The 21,327-nt window shown below is 37.9% G+C and overlaps 1 protein-coding gene across 9 annotated transcripts in view; it reads right to left on the bottom strand.

Annotated features, from left to right (window-relative positions):
• The window catches only part of ROBO2 (roundabout guidance receptor 2), a 652,403-nt gene that overhangs the window by 21,864 nt on the left and 609,212 nt on the right, over positions 1-21,327 (bottom strand). For 8 of the 9 annotated variants that reach the window (XM_061430013.1, XM_061430088.1, XM_061430401.1 and 5 more), the window contains 3 exons: positions 20,563-20,719; positions 10,788-11,048; positions 5,995-6,200 (listed from right to left, as the gene is read on the bottom strand). In XM_061430013.1, the coding sequence (XP_061285997.1) occupies positions 5,995-6,200; positions 10,788-11,048; positions 20,563-20,719 (624 nt within the window). Of the gene's footprint in view, positions 1-1,348; positions 5,041-5,994; positions 6,201-10,787; positions 11,049-20,562; positions 20,720-21,327 lie in introns of those variants that run through there. The other variant, XM_061430591.1, reaches the window with a different exon arrangement.

Here is a 21,327-nt window from a genome sequence, read left to right as displayed (position 1 = left end):
GCTCAAATGTTACTGAGCAGTAAAATACCATGATAGAGTGGCATCTTGCTGGGTCTCCATTACATCTTCAGCACTAAAATTAATTTATGATCAGTCATCAATTCATTTACATGTCATTTTGTGCTAAATCCTTCCTTGCTGATAGATGCTTATCCTTAGACCCATTAAGCTAAAGTGTATGCTTTATAATATGACCCTGCTAATTGTTGCATTACCATTTTTATGAGATACAAAAACTGGCTGTCCCCCATTTTTTTTAGGAAATATTTAATCCATGAATTCTTCCTATTTAGTACAATATATCTATCTGTTAAACACAATCTTCAGCTCTGAGTGTCTTTGAACACATCAATCCAAATACTGACCTCTGCCTAGATGTAGAAAAACATGTCTAATATTTAGAAGCTCTTTCACTCAAATGTATTGAATAATGCAATAATTCACCTACATTCCTCAGAGAAAGGAATGTATAATATAGACAGAAAGCAAAATAAGAAATTAAAAATATCTCTTCCTTGGGACCTATGACATCTGCTCATTTGATCTACTCAGATAAAAGTGGAATATATGATATTCCTCTTTTATCTATTAACTTTTGAAGTCTGTGTTTAATTTCTTTTTAACTACATCAGAGCTGTGGAGACTGTCTAAGAAAGTTATTTAATGATTTTTAGCATTCCCTCTGAAATTTCCCATTGTGAAAATATGTCCCTTAAGTTTTTGCAACAAAAGCAAAGCATCAGGTCATGCTTTTAAGTGGTCAGTTCTTTAAAAGCTGTGTGGTTGAGTAAGGCGGTGGGGCTGCGAGGTTTTGTTTTCAAAATAATCTGCTTTGAGACTTGCAGCAAAAATCTCCAACGACATAAACTACAGTAAGTATAGAACCCTGATTTCCTTTCGACCAACTTATTTATGTAGGGTCTAGCCGTTAAGGAAAGTTTTATTCAAGTCACATCATAGTACTCACTCTCACTCTTATTTTTGTGATCACTGAAGCGGTTAGAATCTTGGCTTCACATTCAGGACATTTTTCTCCTGCCCTTTCTCTTATTGTCTTTTGTTTCTTTATTCCTGTGGGAGAGTCATTAAATACAGGGAACACTCACCCTTGACTCCTACCATGGAAGTAAAAAAACCAAAAATGTGTATTAAAGGCTTCTCCTATCCTGCTGTCCCAAAGTGGTGGGTTTGGCATTTAGACAGAACTAGTACAAGCTTTGGAGAAGGCAATGGCATCCCACTCCAGTGTTCTTGCCTGGAGAATCCCAGGGACAGAGGAGCCTGGTGGGCTGCAGTCTATGGGGTCATCACGAGATGGACATGACTGGGCGACTTCACTTTCACTTTTCACTTTCATGCATTGGAGAAGGAAATGGCAACCCACTCCAGTGTTCTTGCCTGGAGAATCCCAGGGACAGGGGAGCCTGGTGGGCTGCTGTCTCTGGGGTCACACAGAGTTGGACATGACTGATGCGACTTAGCAGTACAAGCATATTCCTGAAGACTGAAACAATCCTGTATGTTTATTTCTAGGCAAAAAAAGAGTGTGATGTGCTGTAATCAAAACATTTTTCTACTTTACTAAAACCAAATAGGTTTAAACTGAAAGTTAAAAGAAAATAATAAAAATGTGATTCCCTACAAAAAGTGGTGATGAGTTGAATTTTGTTAGCTTGAGTCAGTATAACTGAATATAGAACTAAATGTGAGAAAAACAAATAATAAAAGTTACATCTAAAAACTATAATTTTTGATCTTAAGTTTATAGGGGGTAAAAATTGTTTCCAGAGATAAAATAATACACTGTATTTGTATAAATATATATTTATTCATATATGTATACATGCACAGAAAGCGAGAGAGGAGACCAGGAAATCACTTTCCTCTTGAGATCATGATAATTTGTCTTTATTTATTTATTTTTTTGAGGGGCACTAATTTTGTAATTTATTTGAATTCTTATCACTTTTGTCTTTTTCTTTCCCCTGCCCTGGGAAAAGGCATTTTCTTTTTTTTTTTGGGATGACCTAGAGGGATGGTACGGGGAGGGAGGTGGGAGTGGGGTTCAGGATGGGGAACACATGTACGCCTGTGATGGATTCATGATGATGTGTGGCAGAACCAACACAATATTGTAAAGTAAATAGCCTCCTAAAAAATAAAAAAGCAAAAAAAAAAAGATAATTTGTCTTTAGAGTAAAGCTGATTGATTTTGAATATTTTTCTGCCATTTATCAGGTGGGTGAGCTTAAAAAAGTCTTTAAACCCCTCTGTGCCTCAATTTCATTATCTATAAAGTGAGAATAAATAAAGGATTATGACAATTAAGTGAGTTAATATATGGTAAAACCTTAGAACAGGGATCAGTGGACTTTTTCTATAAGGTGTGTGTGTATGCTAAGTCGCTTCAGTCATGTCTGACTCTGTACAACCTTATGATCTGTAGCCCGCCAGGCTCCTCTGTCCATGGGATTCCCCAGGCAAGAATACTGAGTGGATTGCCATGCCCTCCTCCAGGGCATCTTCCTGACCCCGGGATGGAACCCATGTCTTTTACATCTCCTGCACTGGCAGGCAGGTTCATTACCACTAGTGACACCTGGGAAGTGTTTCTATAAGGTGCTCAAGTCAAGGATTAATCTCTCAGTCATGTCCTAGATACTAAATATTTTAGGCTTTGCTGTCTTCCTCATATGTTTTTTTCTTGTTTACTTAAAACCCTTTTAAAATGTAAGAAAGTTTCTTAGCTCACAAAGCCACTCATACCAAAAACCGCCAACTGTTCAGAAGAGTGCCCTGCACATACTAAGGGTCGTGTATGTGCAAGTTGCTATTATTACTATTATTATCAAACCTAAATTTCTAGCCAAGAAGTTGGAAAGAATAGATTTTCAATAAATATTTGCTGTGGAAGTAAATAAATAACAGATTTTCAAATATATTTTCCATTTCTGAGTATTATGAACTGAATGATAACATCCCCCTAAAATTCATGTTGAAGCTTTAACCCATAATGTTATGGCATTTTGAGGTGGAGCCTTCCGGAGATATTTAAGTTTAGATCAGGTCATGAGGGTGAGGTCATCATGGTATGACTAGGGACCTTAGCAAGCTCTCCTGCCATGTGAGGACATAGCGAGAAGATGGCTTCCTGCAGGAAAAGGGCTCGCGCCAGAAACCCAGCCTGCCTGTATCTTGATCTTGGACTTCCCAGCTTTCCAATATTTAATGTTTAAGCCATCTAGTCTATGATATTTTGTTATAACAAACCAACCAGACTAAGACACCAAAATTATGAGCTATAGAATTACTGATATTTTCCTCTCTTCTTGGCTTTTTCCATCCATGAACCATTATTTCAAACTTTTTAGAGTCCCTCATAAATTCGTTGTTAAGAAAATATCTGAAAATAATATACTTATTTCTTTACAAATATAGGCTCTGTGCCTGGCTAACCACTGATGTTCCTTAATGTGGCAGCTGTTGGAATATAACATATTTCAGAAGTAAAATTATAAATAATTTTACATATAGGCTAATTACTAGCCCATCTCTGTGTTATCATTGGACTTTCCTTTCCGTTGGCTTTAACATTTAAAGACTGGAACATAACTGTTAGTTCTAGTTCACAAAAAAATGGTCATTATGCTTATGAAAATGAAAATAGAGAATTTAGATGAAAGAAATGATTTACTCACACCACACAGAAATTTAGAACTCAAAGTGACTGACGGTAAAATCAGAATCCTCTCTGTGGGCACTTACCATCTTAAAAACATAAAAACCCAATGGAAATAGTTTCTGTTTTATTGCCCACCTCATTTAGCACCATTAAGCTAGCCTTGAGTGTCTGAAGAAAACATAAACACATTAGAGCAATAGTCATTAGCATGATGATTTCTACAGCATTTGGTCTGTACGTACATTCATCTCAGGGCCATCCCCATGTACACACGTATGTGTATACACATGCTCTGCTACACTCACAATCCTACTTATGCTCATATACACACTCCTACATAGACACACACACACACTTTACACATATTCACAAACCCTACCTAGATTTTCAGACACACACACACTTCTGTACACACACATCATTTTTTTTAAATGTACTTTTATTTTTAACATATTTACTTAAATTACAATTTCATGTTAGAGAGCAGATGAAATCTTTGATCATACCTTCCCCACAAAGTTACTGTAAAGCCAAAAAAAAAGGAAAGAAAAGAGTTCCTACTTGGCTTCTTTGGTGAAGAGTGCAACTTCTTTTACTAAGGAGAAACATTATTCATAGGATAAATTTATCATGAATACATATCTAAACACACTGAGGGTTTTACATGTGGTAGTAATTAAACAGTGACTTCAAGTAGGAAAATAAAAGTTTTTCTTAGCAATAAAAGCTTCCATTTGAAATGAACGTTATATTAGCTTCAAGGGGAAATTCAGACTGTTTTTAACCACAGTCACATTGGATAGCAAAACATATTAGTAGGTGAGTATGTAGAAGTTCAAAATGACATTCTCCTGATTTATAGATATATTTATCCACTTCGACATTATATTTAATAAAAGAACTACATAGGCTATGGCTGACTTTTATCATTGCAATGTTTTTACTGCATTCCTAACTAAGAAGAGTTCAGTATCATTACTGAGATATGCAAAAATATGCAGAATTTTACCCTGAAGGAGATTACGCTAGAAATTCAGGCAAAGGGGCTTAACATAATATTGCACTAATAAGTTAGCTCTCTGCATTCAACGATTTAAACTTTTGCTCTGCCACCTTCAGCTGGATCTGGATTTCAAATCACAGGAGTTCTTAAATCTTAATTAGCTCGGCAAGCAGACAGCCCTCAGGTAAAAAAGAAAAGCTGAAAAGTGGAGGCTTGTGCATTACATTGTGTAATTCAGGAAGTCACGCAGGGAAAACATGTAGGTACCCATGCTTCTTCATCACTGTCATAAGGTAGTCCCCACCAGTTTTTCTGAACTGTAACATGCAGTGTAAAATCGGTGCGAATTAAGAAGCTGTTGGAATAAAAATGAATTAAATGGAACTGTGGTAAAAGCCCTCCAGGAATGAAGGGTGTCATGAAGGTAAATACAGAAATGGGTAGGCTTACTGAAGAACCCAATGATATACACAGGCAAGCATTTGTAGCAGGTATGTCTTTATAGTCAGGTAAAAAGCCCCTGTGTGTGTGTATCAAAGAATGGACATTTACTTGACTAAAAGGACCAAACTTTTACTTTTCTCTATAGTCACCGTGAAAACACTAGGATTTAAGTTTTTTTTTCAATACCATTTGATAAATTTACATCCTTGGATATAGGATGCAATCCTGGGATCATCCTAGGGGAATACCAGTCGCAGCCTTACACTTGGTGAAGGAGGCCAGAGAAAGGCAAAGGGGTAAACTTCAAAAATAACTGTATTTCTTGGAAGAGCAGCAATTATTGGATCAACAATATGAAATGCATAAATTTATAGTTTATCTTGCTTTCCATCTTCCCCACTCTAAAAATAATACCTGTGCAACCTTTAAGAGGCTTATTCTGAAGACTTGGTTATTTTCATCAGTGAATGATTTTACAGAGTGAAATACTAAGAAGCGTTTTAAGATTGTATTCTCTTCATACATTGCTCCTGATATACAAAATATATCATTTCTAAAAGTCAAGGTTTTTATGTAATAGACTTGGTTCCCCAGTAGAATGAACTTTTCATGAAAGCCGTGTATATAATTGAGTTTTCTTTCATGTCTTTAAAGCTTTTTAAAATTCATGAATTTTCTTATCATTTTGCAGCAAAGCAAAAGTATTTCCAAATCCTTTTTGAATTTTGTGTTTAATATTAACATATTAAAAATGTCACCGAAATAGATGGAGTGGAATAAATCTTACATAAGAAAGTATTTGATTTTCGAGGCATTTTTCATGTGACAAATGGGTCAGTTATTCCTATAAAATCAGTTCCGTTACCTGTCACAGAGCTCTCTAGATTGTCCGTACTGGATCCAGGTGTCTGCTCTAGCGCTCGCAGGGGTCTGGGGATTTCTAAAGCTTCCTCTTCATCATCAGCATCGTCGTCTGGAACATCTGTTTCTAAATCGGAAATCAAGGCTCCAGACATGTAACCTAACGGTGGAACTGGGGGCTGCGGAGGTTGATTATTGCTTTGAACATGCCTGGGATTCAAATGGGAAGAAAAAAAAGAAGAATGGATTAGCATTCCACAAAATTGTAATTAGAATTAAACAGCATGCGATGGTAACTCATTTTGTCTTCTCACTTTCCTTTAACTAATTTTGGAGCTTACTGTGCTGTTTTTACATTTCAGCAGAGACAATGAGCTACGCCTATATGACTTGCCAAAACCATAACAACAATATATATCAGCACATTCTTCTATGGGTATTTATGGGATGATACACAGAGAAAAAGCACAGTCCCAGCATTTTTTTTTGTTGTTGTTCAAATAAATCACACAAGAGAAAAGGAATATTCATCACAAATATTTATTTAAATCTGATTTTTTTTGTTTTTGTCCAAAAAGAACATAATTATGTTCCCGGTTTCCTGTAGAAGTTCTACTAAGCCTGTGTAACCCATGTCACCTGCTGACCCTTATGAAGAAAAGACATCACATGAAAACCGAATGCAAACACCCTCTCCCTCCAACCAGCCCATTCCCTGCTCTACCAGGCTTTCTTCCTGCATGATCTTCCAAGAATCAGGCTGGCAGTTGTTTCCACTTTAATCTAGTGTAGGGGAGGAATGGCTACTTTGTATCCTGGCTACTTATTTTTGCATCTGTTTTACCCTGCTGCTGCAGTTAAGTCGCTTCAGTTGGGACTGACCCTGTGCGTCCCTATGGACTGTAGCTGGCCAGGCTCCTCTGTCCATGGGATTCTCCAGGCAAGAATACTAGAGTGGGTTGTCATGCCCTCCCCCAGGGGATCTTCCCAACCCAGGGATGGAACCCACATCTTTTATGTCTCCTGCATTGGCAGGCAGGTTCTTTACCGCTAGTGTCACCTGGGAAGCCCCATCAAAGTCTTAAATACCTCAAAGGCAGAAGGTACCTCAAAGGCACCTTAGTGCTGTGCATTTAGAACATCAGGTGTGCCAAACAAACCAGCCACAACAAGTGGGTAACTCTAATCCTAACCTTGTGAAGTAGACAGAATTTGTATTACCATCTCTCCTTCAGAATTTAAAACATTAGTTCAAATTTAAGCGACTTAAGTTTCAACTAACATGGCTAGCAAAATGCAGAGCTGGACCCTAGAGTCCACTTGGCTTGTTTTGTGATTACCAGGAGTTTTTTTCTAAACCATAAAATGCTGAAGGAAAGCAAGCCTGTTATTCGTTACTGTCATTAAAGAGGGAATATGGCATATGTTTAGACAACTTTTTTTTTTTTTTTGGCCTTGATACAAGTTGCTTAAAAGACCACCAGTGGCAAGTCCTTGCTGTTTCAGCAGTTTGGACTCAGCATTTTCACTGCTGAGGGCCTGAGTTCAATCCCTGGTCAGGGAGCTAAGATCCCGCAAGCTATGGGGAATAGCCAAAAAAAAGAAAAAAGCATTCAAGACCACTGCAATTAAGGGTATGTCATATTTATAAGTGTGTTGTGCACTTCATGGGTCAATTTGAACAGAGTCCTTGGAGGGAAAGCCCAGAATTATTATTTGAAAATATTCCTCCTGTGACATCCTGTGCAGCCCAGATGGAGGCACTGCCATTTCGGTAGGGTAAGCTGCTGTGCAAGCACATGGAACCTTCTGTCCATGAGATCCTTGGACCTCCTATATGGGGAGTCAGTGTGACATTCGGTGGCATGGTTAGACTGGATGGAAGCACACTCAGAGAGAGAAGCAGTCAGCTCTGTGGATACCTGGGACAGGTGGAGATGAACTGTTCACTCCTTCAGCAAGTGACTATGGAACACTCACCAAGAGTGGAAAGACAACTCAGACAACTGAGCAGTGAACAACTCCAGGTGAAAACCCATGCCATCTGAATAGTAACAGCTATGGAGTGGCTGGATACTAAGTACTATACAAGTATAAACTTACTGCTGCTGCTACTGCTAAGTCGCTTCCTAAGTCGCTTCTGTCGAGTCCTACTCTGTGTGACCCCATAGACGGCAGCCCGCCAGGCTCTCCCATCCCTGGGATTCTCTAGCCAAGAACACTGGAGTGGGTTGCCATTTCCTTCTCCAATGCATGAAAGTGAAAAGTGAAAGGGAAGTCACTCAGTCATGCCTGATTCTTAGTGACCCCATGGACTGCAGCCCACCAGGCTCCTCCCTCCATGGGATTTTCCAGGGAACAGTACTGGAGTGGGGTGCCATCGCCTTCTCTAATAAACTCACTACTTCTTCCAAAAACTAAGATGTGAAATAAAGAATTTGACCTTGCCCAAAGGGAACTGAAACATCTGCCCTGAACTCCTAAGAGGTAATCTCTAAGCTCTAGAATGTCCCATCCGATAAAATGTCTTTGTTTACCTGGAGGCTGGAGGCTCTTCCAGAAAGTCTAACAATATGACCTATCATGGGGACTTGGAGTCATACAATATCAGCTCCACCCGCAGGAAGGGTCAGAAATTGGATCAGCCATGCTGATAGTCAACCACATTTGGGAGTTCAGTTCAGTTCAGTTCAGCCACTCAGTCATGTCCGACTCTGTGACCCCATGAATTACAGCACGCCAGGCCTCCCCGTCCATCACCAACTCCTGGAGTTCATTTGGGAGACAGACTCCCAGTAAAGACTCTGAAACTCAAGGCTCATGTGAACTTCCCTGGTTGACAATACTCCACCCATATTGTCACGCTGGGACATTATCCTTTCCACGACTAACCTGGGAAAGGACCAACAGGAAACCTGACTTTGGAATTTCCTAGTTGTTTCCCATGCATTTCTTCTCTTGGCTGATTTTAATTTATATCTTTTCATTATAATAAACTATAACTTTGGAAATTATAGTTTTCAGTGAGTTCTGTGGCTCCTGCTAGTGAATTCTTAAACCTGGGGATAATCCTGGGGACTCTCCAACCTTGTACATAACGTTAGAAGTGAGGGTGGTCTTGGAGGGACCGCTCTCTCAGTTTGTGGATGAGTCAGTTACTATGAATTATCATTGCCATTTACAAATGGAGGACTGAAGCACAGAAGTGTTAAGCAAGTTGCCTGTTGTCACGAAGCTAGTAAGGAGTGGCCATGATCCAACCTTGGCTGACACTAGTCAAATGCCAGACCAAGCAATCAGAATGTGGGGTGAGGGCTATACATCCAGGTTTTCCAGATGATTCCAAATTCAGGCAGAGTTGACAACCCCTGAGCTAGAATCTGTGCTTTAAATGATTAAGCTTCAGGGTTTCATTTAATTAACCTGAAGGAAATTCTTTGTCTCTTAAAGCAGCTGGCTTCAGCTTTAATAGTGTTTTATAAAGCAGGCTGATGAAAAATAATACTTTTTAAGAGTAAATTGTCTTTGACCTTTGAAAAAACATCTGATGATTGAGAAAACGTTCAAGAACTTCTGGTTCTAAGAACCTATGTTTGTAATAAGCTTTAAGTGATATTCTGGGTTTTAGTATCTCTTGGTATATTTAGTTATATATTTAGAAAAAAATAGTTAATACTTAGAATAAGATTTATCTCATTATGAGCTTATCTCAGTAACTAAAACTATTGAAAAAGAAGCTAATGGTATTTTGTGAAAATTTAACTTTAAACACAGGACACAAATCAATGAGTGTGTACATAATCAGAGGTATGTCACTGAGATAATCAGATGTCACTGAGATTTCATTTTCAAGAGTCAAACTCATATGTTACTATTTGGGAAAAGGGAGAGTAAATAAAAAATAATTGTACAAAATTGTGAGAGTTGATCCCACTATTCTTGCATTTTCATAGGATACATAAGTAGACAGTCATCTATATCTTATGAAAGTTTACAAATCTATTAGGAAAACAAGGAATTTGTATTTGTAAGACATTACTCTAAGGGCTTCCTAGGTGGAGCAAGTGATAAAGAATCTGCCTGCCAAGGCAGGAGACAGAAGAGACACGGGTTCCATCTCTAGGTTGGGAAGATCTTCTGGAGTAGGCAACCCACTCCAGTATTCTTGTCTGGAAAATTCCATGGACAGAACAGCCCTGAGGGCTACAGTCCATGGGGCCACAAAGAGTCGGACATGAGTAACTGAACAGATACACTCACACAGTGTATTCTCAGGGCTTTCTAGGGATGCATGTACTGTACTAATTTTGTTGCTTTTTTCTGTCTAATTTAATTCAACCCAGAAAAGGTCTTTTAATAACTGACACTGACCATATGTGATTTGCAGAAGCTTACATTTACATATTCACAACCACATACAGAACTAATCACAGGCACTTTGAAGACTCTAAAAAGAGTCCTTCATTATGATGCTGGAAGTGAGTTCAAGAAGAAGCTAATTGAAGCTAACTGTACATTAAAAAAGATTCTGGCGTAGCCAAAAGCACTTGAGCCTGAAATTCTGCAGATCCTGAATTCTTGCTCCAGTTCACTCTAATCAGTTGTGTGACTCTGGTCAAATTATTTAACATTTATTCAGTCAATTTCCTTATGGAGATGATTACAGAGTTGTACCAAAGCATTTCTAACTCCAGCTGCAGAGTTCAGTGAGACTCTCTAGTGAATTTAATGTTCAAGAACGCTTCCCCTCTATGTGTGTTGAAAGCATGGGTCCCCTGAACTGATAAGGACAATTACCATGTTTGCTTTGCTATATCAAACTGATAGGCCCTTGTCAACTCGTCCAGGTGAGCTTGCAGCATGGGCTGCATCTCTTCCCGTGGGGAGGGAGTCAGAGTTGCCGTGGACTGCTGGCCAAAGGAAATAGCAGGGGAAGAAGCCACGCCTCGGACAGGAGGTGTTGGGACACGATCGTCATCTTCTTCCAGTTCATCCTCCATACCCTGGTGTAAGTAAGTTTGAACTGGTAATGGTGGGCACCAGCTATCACTGTCGTAGCTGAAATTAAATGAAAAAAAAAGAGAATGCATCACACATAGGCATTCACACACAGGCACACTGGCCATGAATGGCAACCACAGGAACATCTAAGATGTTCTCTCAGTTTACTTCTGCCTGATTTCTCGTTGTTGGCACTATTATAGTAAATCACCTATAGTAAATTATTAGATATTATCTTAATTTCTAACCATATGTACATCTGTTATCTCAAAATCTCAATTTATTCTTAAAAGGTCTTATTAGCTAATTGTTACCCCACAGTTACAAAAGGCAATCATTTCCCAACAAAGGTATTCACTTGAAAAAAAAAATTGCTAATTATGGGCAATTAATGAACTTGGTGCTTGGAGATTTAACTACTTTCTTCTCTTGTGCATCCTTGTACACCAAAAGAATATGCCAATATTTATCTAAGAAGTTTGATAATTTTATTTACTCAGTCTAGGTCCATGCCAACCTTCCATTCCATGTGACACGTCAATCATTAAGACTTTGTGCTACAAAATACATTCAATAACTTTTCAACTATCCTAATTTTCTTAATTTTTTCATTAGAAACTGATGTCATGTATCTCAACATATGAAATCTATAAAACAGAAGTTGAAAACCTAATCCTATAAAATATATATTAAAAAGAAAAATAACAATTTTAAAATATACCATGTTTTAGGGATTCTGGCTGGGGAATATGGAAAATCAACCCAAAATGTTTTAATTGTGACACAAAATCAGCAGCATTTCTGTTTACACCTTACCCATAGTGCTATTATTTTCATATATCAGACAGATCTCAATGTACTTTAAAAAGAACACTTAAGGGTAAAATAAGAAATTTTATTTTATACTTATATCTAATAAAAATAATATTAGATGTAACTGTTCTATAAAGTCAACCTCTACAATATCTCCCAAGTCTATATTCTACACTTCACCTCTACGCCCATGATCATAAATCAGTCTCCTTCTGATGTGAACCAGTCCATTAGATTTCCTGGCTCCTGGGGTGTCATCTTCATCCCTTCCATTCTACCTTCCATATAGGCAATTGGATTACATTTCTAAAATCTTCATTCACATCACACCTATGCTTAAATTATTCAGTGATATTGCTCATGTAAGAAAAGTTCAAACTCATTAGCGAGGATTAAAAGACACTTCCCCATCTCATGAGCCTATTATTTTAGTTTAATTTCCCATTATTTTCCAACACCAGCCTACTCAATAATTTTTTCAAATCTCTGGGTCTGTATATAACTAATCTCAAATCATCTGACTGTGAGTTCCTGCTTCTCCTTCAAGGTTCAATTCAAATGTCTTTAGTTCTGTGAGCCTTCTCTGTCCCCATCATAAGGAACTGATTACAACTTGATAATACTTAGACTGTGCAATCTCCATATTATACTGAAATTATTTGTTTCATGTCTCTTTTCCCCCACCTATTTTGTGAGATCCTAACTCAAGAACTTCGTAATTCTCAACTTTGCATTTCCAGCACCTACTACTGTATCCAGCATATAGAAGATTATCTAGGTTAAAGAAATCCAAAATAGAATGAATATTACAAATGTATATATCTAGTCTTGATGTCCCTTACAAACCAGTAATTAGTAAATGTCCAGATGATTTTTGAATAGCTTTACTTGAGTGTCTTCCTACTTATCCTGTTTGAAAATGTATTTATCAAGAAACTATGCATGGATGCTTTATTTATAATTGCTGAAAACCTGGAAGCAACAAAGATATCTTTCAAGAGGTGAATGAATATATAACTCATGGCATATCCAGATAGTGGAATATTATTCAGTGCTAAAAAGAAATGTACTATTAAGCCATGCACAGTAAGACATGGAAGAAAATTAAATGCATATTATCAAGTGAAAGAAGTAAATCTGAAACGACTATATACTTTATGATTCCAACTATATGATATTTTAGAAAAAGCAAAACTATGAAAACAGTAAAAAGATCAGTGGTTGCCAGAGGTCAAGGGGAGGGAAGGGTAAACAGACTGGGCACAGAGGGTTTTTACAACAGTGAGTCTATGCTGCACCATACTGCAATGATGGTATACATGCTGTTACACCTTCATCCAACTGTTCTTTGACATCTGCACACGGAATGTACAACACCAAGACTGAACTATAACATAAACCATGACTGTTGGGTGATAATTACGTGGCAATAGAGTTTTATCAGTTTACCAAATGTGCCACTTTGGTAGGAGATGTTGATACTGGCAAAGGCTGTGAATGTACGGGGACAGAGGGAACTGGAAAATTATGTATTTTTTTGCTCAGTTTTGCTGCTAAACTAAAACAGATCTAAACAATAAAGTCTAGAAAACTCCTGAATTTATCATCCTTTTGTTTGACGATCATCTGTCAGGCAACTGGATCTTTGTATAGAGCATACAATCCAGTGGGGCAGGCTGATAAGAAGCAAATAACCAAAGATACCAAGTGTTAAAGGAAGAGAGCAGGGAGGGTGAAACCAGCATGGGGGCTGGGCAGGGCTATGCTGACCATCAGAAATGGAGATACTCTAAGCAACAGCTGAGTGGGCCCCGAGGAAGGGAAAATATAAAGTATTCAAAACACTCAGTTTTCTAACTGGTAAGGATTGGCAAGTAAAGAAGGTTGGTTATAGATGAGGTGGGTTGTGCTAGATCACGAAGTGCTTCATCAGCCCTGAGAAAGAGCTTGGAATTTTGCCTATGGGTGATGGACAGTCACTGAGAGGTTTTATACAGAGTGTGATGACATTCTGATTTTCAGTTTTCATCTCTTGTTGAGGGTATCTAAATAATCTTCTACCTCAATGAGTTGCAGACTGAAGACATTGTTTCAGAAGCCCTATACAGTGTGATAGGAATATCTCTTCTGAAATGTCTTTTACATTTTAGTATCAGGCACACTTTAATACGTGTTACAAATAAAATTTTTGTATATTAGAAAATATCATTGGTTACATTCATATTCTCATTTCTTTGATTATATAAGTGCAATATGACCTGAAAAAATAAATTGCTCTAAAATGATGGCATTAAAAAAAATGTTTTATATACTGGAGATCACAGATTTCATTCAAAGAAGGGAATCTGTGGCGTAAAAGTTTCACAACTTTCTATCCCAGTACCCTGCTTATTTAACTTATATGCACAGTGCCTGCTAAGTCACTTCAGTCATGTCTGACTCTGTGCGACCCCATAGATGCCAGCCGACCAGGCTCCCCCGTCCCTGGGATCCTCCAGGTAAGAACACTGGAGTGGGTTACCATTTCCTTCTCCAATGCATGAAAGTGAAAAGTGAAAGTGAAGTCGCTCAGTCGTGTCCGACTCCTAGCGACGCCATAGACTGCAGCCTACCAGGCTCCTCGGCCCATGGGATTCTCCAGGCAAGAGTACTGGAGTGGGGTGCCATTACTTCATAGCAAATAGATGGGGAAACAATGGAAACAGTGAGAGACTTTATTTTGCAGGGCTCCAAAATCACTGCCGATGGTGACCGCAGCCATGAAATTGAAAGACACCTGCTCCCTGGAAGAAAAGCTATGACCAACCTAGACAGCATATTAAAAAGCAGAGACATTACTTAGGTAATTACATTACATTAAAAAGGTCCATCTAGTCAAAGCTATGGTTTTTCCAGTAGTCATGTATGGATGTGAGAATTGGACTATAAAGAAAGCTGAGGGCTGAAGAATTGATGCTTTTGAACTGTGGTGTTGGAGAAGACTCTTGAGAGTCCCTTGGACTGCAGGGAGATCCAACCAGTCCATTCTGAAGGAGATCAGCCCTGGGATTTCTTTGGAAGGAATGAGGCTAAAGCTGAAACTCCAGTACTTTGGCCACCTCATGCGAAGAGTCGACTCATTGGAAAAGACTCTGATGCTGGGAGGGACTGGGGGCAGGAGGAAAAGGGCACGACAGAGGATGAGATGGCTGGATGGCATCACTGACTCGATGGACGTGAGTCTGAGTGAACTCCGGGAGTTGGTGATGGACAGGGAGGCCTGGCGTGCTGCAATTCATGGGGTTGCAAAGAGTCGGACACGACTGAGCGACTGATCTGATCTGATCTGATAATTATATTACATAATGCATAAAGGACTAAAAAATATTCTAATTGCTATTCTATTTAACTAGAATGAGCATTTACCATCAGTTGTTCCAAGTCTTTTCTACAAAGATATTCTATTAATAGACCAGGAGTGAGCAAATTCTGTCCCCCTGTGAAACATAAGCAAAACTAAGAAAAAAGCAGGGATTCATCCTGGTTCTTTGTGCAAGAAGTGGAAAATAGAGAGGGATGGGGAATACAAGAAAGTCTAGGTGAAAAACATGAGAGAACAGATGAAAGAAATTTGGGACACGGTGCAAATCATACAACGGGGAGAACTAGGTATCACCTCTGAGGTATTCATGTCTTAACTCCTTCCAGAACAACTGATACTTAGGTTTCCTGTGGTTTCTGAAGAAGAACAAGAAAGTAACAGATGACTCTATGAATGTTTATGAAATCCAAACATTTTTAGCTCTGTTTTTAGGGTTTCTTTCACATTCATAGATGAGTATCTTACTTGAGTGATGGAAATTCAACTTTTTCTTGCAATAAGATAAAAAGACTGTGCAAATGATTCTAATGCCAATCCAAAGGTCTTTTGGCCAACCTTTCCTAGATAAGCTTTTGTTCTTTGACTTACTGTCAGTGAAATATGAGGCATCATATTATCTGTCTTGCCTGGTGAATAATGAGCAGGATGACAACAAATCAATGTTGCATGTGAACTAACTTGTGAAAAGGCCAGATACAAACACCAAATTACTAATAAAAATACAATAAAGTTCACCACCTAGAAAAGCCTGCCAATTTCTGATTGCTGTAGCAAAACAAAGCATCAGTTTTCTACTGAATTACTATAGAATTCTTCCTACTATCCCATGATTGCATTAAAATACATTATATTTATAGCTAAGAATAATTATGTTTTGATACATTTTGCCTAGCTGAGAGAGGCATATTGATGAGAGAGAACATTTACCACTGTTGATATAGTATTGAATTAACCAATTATTTTCTATTTGGGCAGTGATTTGATAACTTCTGATATTTAATATTGTGGAGGGAAAATGGCTCAAGAAAGGCTTAGAAAGAAAATTGATGCTATCTAGATTTCCCTGGTGGCGCAGTGGATAAGAAACCAGCTGCCAGTGCAGGGGCCAGAGGTTAGACCCCTGGTCCAGGAAGATCCCACCCACGTGCCACAGAGCAACTAAGCCCATGCGCCACAACTACCGAGCCTGAGCTCTGGAGTTCAGGAGGGGCAACTACTGAAGCCCACGCACTTGCAGACTACGTTCCCCAACAAGAGAAGCCACCTCTCTGAGGAGCGTGTGCACTGGAACAAAAAGTAGCCCTCACTTGCCGCAACTAGAGAGTCTGCGCAGAGTAACCAAGACGTGCACAGCAAAAAAGAGAGAAAAAGAGGAAGAAAGAAAGAAGGAAAACTGATGATATCTAAGCTCTTAGAAACAAAATTAAACACTGTAATAAAGCAAGAGACAATCTTCTCAAGATTGTGATTATCCTGGGCTAGATATATTTCCAAAATGTATCCCTCTCTCTCCATCCTGCTGCCAATGACTTATTTGATTTCCTTATCATTTTCATGGTATTTTCTATTCTGCTGCAATATCCCCTACATTCTCTACCTGCCTTGGCCTCATGTCCTCCAATCCATCTTCTATATCCAAAGATCGGAATTCCTGTAAGACATGCAAGACTTCACACCTGGCCTCATGTCAGCTTCTCAGATTATCTTCTACTCTGTGCATTTGTTTCACACTCAACAAACCTCATACAATAGCTACCAACTGCAGAAAGATATAGACAAGCAATTAGAATGCAATGTGATGAGGATTACAATAGAGAAGCTTATTTAATAATGCAAAATAAAGGAAAGGGAGGTAACCTTAACTAGAATAGGGTTGGATTGCAAAGGAGGAGTTGGAGAAATACTAAAGGAAAACTAAAGGGACTGTTCCTTTTCTTCCCCTCATCTTTTATTTCTACTTTTTGCCTTTGGCTCCACCTGCACAGCTAATTAGTAACATTTTGTTGTAGCCATTGGTTAGCAATCAATTCTGGTGTGGAGACTACTTTATGTTAGGGACTTTGTTGTTGTTGTTTAGGCGCTAAGTCGTGCCTCTTTTCAATCCCGTGGACTGTACTCTGTCAAATTCTTCTGTCTATGGGATTCTCCACAAGAATATTGGAATGGGTTGCCATTTCCTTCTCTAGGGGGTCTTCCCAAACCCGGGATTGAACCCGTGTCTCCTTCTTGGCAGGCAGATTCTTTACCACTGAGCCACCAGGGAAGCACCCGTGTTAGGGACTACTACTCACTGTCTTTATCCTTTCTGCCTCTGGCTAACAGCCTGGCATCCAACAGCCACCCAACTCTGGGTACTATTATTTGTGAATAAATGATTCAAGGTTCATCTCGAAACTCAGCTTCCACAGGCTTGCCCCAGCCTTATTTGGCATACATGATTATTCCTTTCCGTATGCAAGTTATTATTTCGTACATGTGCTTAGCTAGGGCTTCCCATACAAAATTGTGTGTGATTTTTGGTTTCTACCTCCCACTACTTTGAGTTTCCTGAATCAGGGATCAGATCCTCCTTATTAATTGTGTTTTTTGTTTCTTTTCTTTCATATTCCTTTTTATTTATTTTTAAATGGCTAGAAAATTGCTTTACAATTTTCTGTTGGTTTTTGCTATACAACAATGTGAAGCAGTCATAATTATCTATGACCCCGCTAGGTCATCACAGAGTGCCAGGCTGGGCTCCCGGTGTTATTTAGCAACTTCCCATTAACTATTTCACACGTGATAGTGTATACATGTCAGAGCTACTTTCTCAATTCGTCCCACCCTCATCTTCCCCTACTGTGTCCACAAGTGCATTCTCTACCAGGCTCATCAGTACCATTTTTCTAGATTCCATACATATGCTTTAATGTATTATATCTGTTCTTCTTTTTTTTTTTTTATTTTTATTTTTTGTCTCTGCATTTCTTTTTTTTTTTTTTAAATCATTCATCAAAATTTATTTTTTTTTCTTCCAATTTTATTTTATTTTTAAACTTTACATAATTGTATTAGTTTTGCCAAATATCAAAATGAATCCGCCACAGGTATACATGTGTTCCCCATCCCTATCTGTTCTTCTCTTTCTGACTTACTTCACTTTGTACAAGAGGCTTTAGGTTCATCCACCTCACTGCAAGTGTTTTTGTTTCTTTCATCTCTTCTGCTTTCCTTCCTGGCACTGGGCTTAATAGTTCTTATATATTTGAAAAAAAAATGTGTGTTGCGTAAGTTCTCTATTATGAGATATTAAAACAATAAAACAAAATCTACATAGTAACATAAGAAGTACAACTGCTGAATCCTTTTTATTGTCAGAAATAAAAGTGATTAAAAATAGAAAGGTGACTTCTAAAGTTTTTGTTGTTTGTATTTCAAGAAAACTTTAAATCTGCATAAGTCAAATCAAGACATATAAAAAAGTCCATAAAAGCTCTTCTGTAAATTATTTACTGTTAATATCATGAATAACAGAGTATAAATATAGAAACTATTCAAAAATATTTTTTCAGTATTATAAGAGTTCCACATCAGAAAATACAAAACTGTAAATAATATAACAAGAAATGGACAAAGTCATCTCAAATATACTAATTAAGATACCAAATTACTTACAAGTTTTATTTTATCTGAGTTCAAGACTTTATAAATGTTTAACAGCATTACTTTTCTCTCCTCAGTTTATAAGTTCAATTTTATTATTTTCTAACTACAGTCTTTAAAATGCATATTTATAAGTCCTGTAATAATATTTTCTTGTAAAATGCACATCTCTGTTTCCTGCTCTCCTGTCCAGGAATTGTGTGACACTAACATAATTTGTTATTGATATATGTTACATAAGATTATGTACAATGTTTTATTCTTAAAATAGTCAGAGAAAAGGGTATGCTTTTAACTTCCTATTTCAGATGTGAACTTTTAAAAACAAATAAAATAAAAATGATATGCTCTTATATGGGAATTGTAATCTCATGGAAGCAAATGAAGCCTTTTGGAGGGAAAGAAAGATACAGAGAAAAAATATGGAGGTATGATTATGTATGGGCTTCCCTGGTGGCTCAATGGTAAAGAATCCACCTGTCCATGTAGGAATGCAGGTTCCATCCCTGGGTCAGGAAGATGCCTTGAAGAAGGAAATGTCAACGTACTCCAGGACTCTTGTCTGGGAAATCCCATGGACAGAGAAGCCTCGTGGGCTACAGTTCATGGGGGTCGCAAATAACAGTTGGATAAGACTTAGACGCTAAAAAACAACAACAAAGCTTATGTATATATATAAATATGCATGTCCATCTATCTGTGTATATAATGCATATATATATATTATGTAACTGAAAAAAAGGCAAATGGAATCTTCTTTAGGAAGCAAATGTGACAGAAAAATTTCTAGTTAGGAAAATTAATCTGGAAACCTCAAAGACAACAGTAGAGTATAAAAAGAAAAGGAGATGGAGAAAAAAACTACAAGCATGTGCACAAGATCTTTAAGCAAAACAAGAGAGGAAATAAAATCATTGTTTAAATAAACAGATATTTTAATGCCTAAGTACTTCTAAATAAAGGAACACTTGGAAAAAACTGCCTCTATCCTACACTTTGCAGTTTCAGTCAAAAGCAATGGGTGACCTAGGACCTGTGAGGAAGACAGAGCACTTAGAAGTAGTAAAGAGAATCAACATTTTTCTACCTTAAAATCAATTAACACTTCAACAGAGGAAAACAAACTAACACTTGTGAGATGTCTGGGAAAGAATAAGGACACTGGTCACATTTAAAGACCCTTAAAGGAAATTTTCTATCTCAAAAAAGGTTTGTTACAGAGTGTGCATTGACTTGAACCTCTCTTATTGTTCAGACTCCTAAATTCCCATCAAAGCTGATGATTAAAGTTCTACACACTGGCCAGATCCCTACAATTATCCCATTGTGATGGAGCTCAACAGTGGGCACCCTGCTATGGCCAGACATCAAGTCATTAGAGAAATGCGAGGGATGATGAAGAAGGTTATTTTAATTTCCTTTTCAGCCCTTCTCAGGAGTGCCTCTTTAGTTCACAGAGCTCTGGGTTACTTGCTTTCAAACTAACAAGCAATATTATAAATGGAGGCTGCATTATCATGATTGCAGACAATCTAAGGCACTTGACGGCCAAGGATTCGAGGTCCTCAATGTGTGCCGTGTTGTATCTATCAGCTAAAAATATATAGACGCAGCAAACAATAAAAGGGGAGGGGACAAGGAAAGGCTGGCAAGGGGGCAGGGAAACAGAAAGAGAACACAGCATCAAGACAAAAATGCATAAAAGAGACAGCAGTATAGCCCTGGCCATTTTGTTGGTAGATGAAACATTTTTACCCATTTTCTTGCTGTTCCACTGCATAGTGTTCCAGCTCTGTACCCGGAAGAGGCTGGACTGGGGGAGGAGGTAGTGGAACATTGGCCCAGGTCGATCCATTGTTTTTCTGTGGTTTAGAAGAGTTTTTATTTTTCTTCTTTTTTCCACCTTTCCCACCTGAAAGTAATAATATATTTATTCAGACATACCGAATATCAGAAGAAATGGAGTACATCAGATGGGAAGATGTATTTCTGTTTTCAAAACACCAGAATCAGTATGTTACAGTTGTTAAAAGCTATAAACAATGAAATGATATGATCAGGAAAACATTTTTATAAATCACTCAAAATGATATTGTTTCTTTCACAATGCATTAGTTGCAGAGCTGAATACACAAAAAAACATGGATGCAGTGGTAAAAGCACATGGATTGATTTATTCACATTTGCTGCCTCCACGTTTTCATTGTTAGACGAAATAATGGGCCGTAACAAATTCTTTAAAATGTCAGATTTTAGTGCGTTTATAATGCTCTTTTGCATAATCTGTCTCAGTGGAAAAATGCAGTGTCTAAGGATACAGGCTAAACTTTTCCATTAGAATTTACTCAATTTAATTAATCCAGGAGAGTAACAGTTTTCTCTCAAAAGTAACTTATAAAAATCAATCAACAACAATCTGGAGGATACTTGTAAATCTTTCACAATGATATGTTTTATATAAATTTTAACTAATGAAGGGCACAATTATTTTTTGCATATAGTGAGTGGTTCCCAGATGTC

This window comes from Bos javanicus, chromosome 1 (genome assembly GCF_032452875.1).
Source record: "Bos javanicus breed banteng chromosome 1, ARS-OSU_banteng_1.0, whole genome shotgun sequence".
Classification (NCBI taxonomy): domain Eukaryota; kingdom Metazoa; phylum Chordata; class Mammalia; order Artiodactyla; family Bovidae; genus Bos; species Bos javanicus.
The sequence above is the reverse complement of the archived record's forward strand: the minus strand, read 5'-3'. Positions and strand labels throughout refer to the sequence as shown.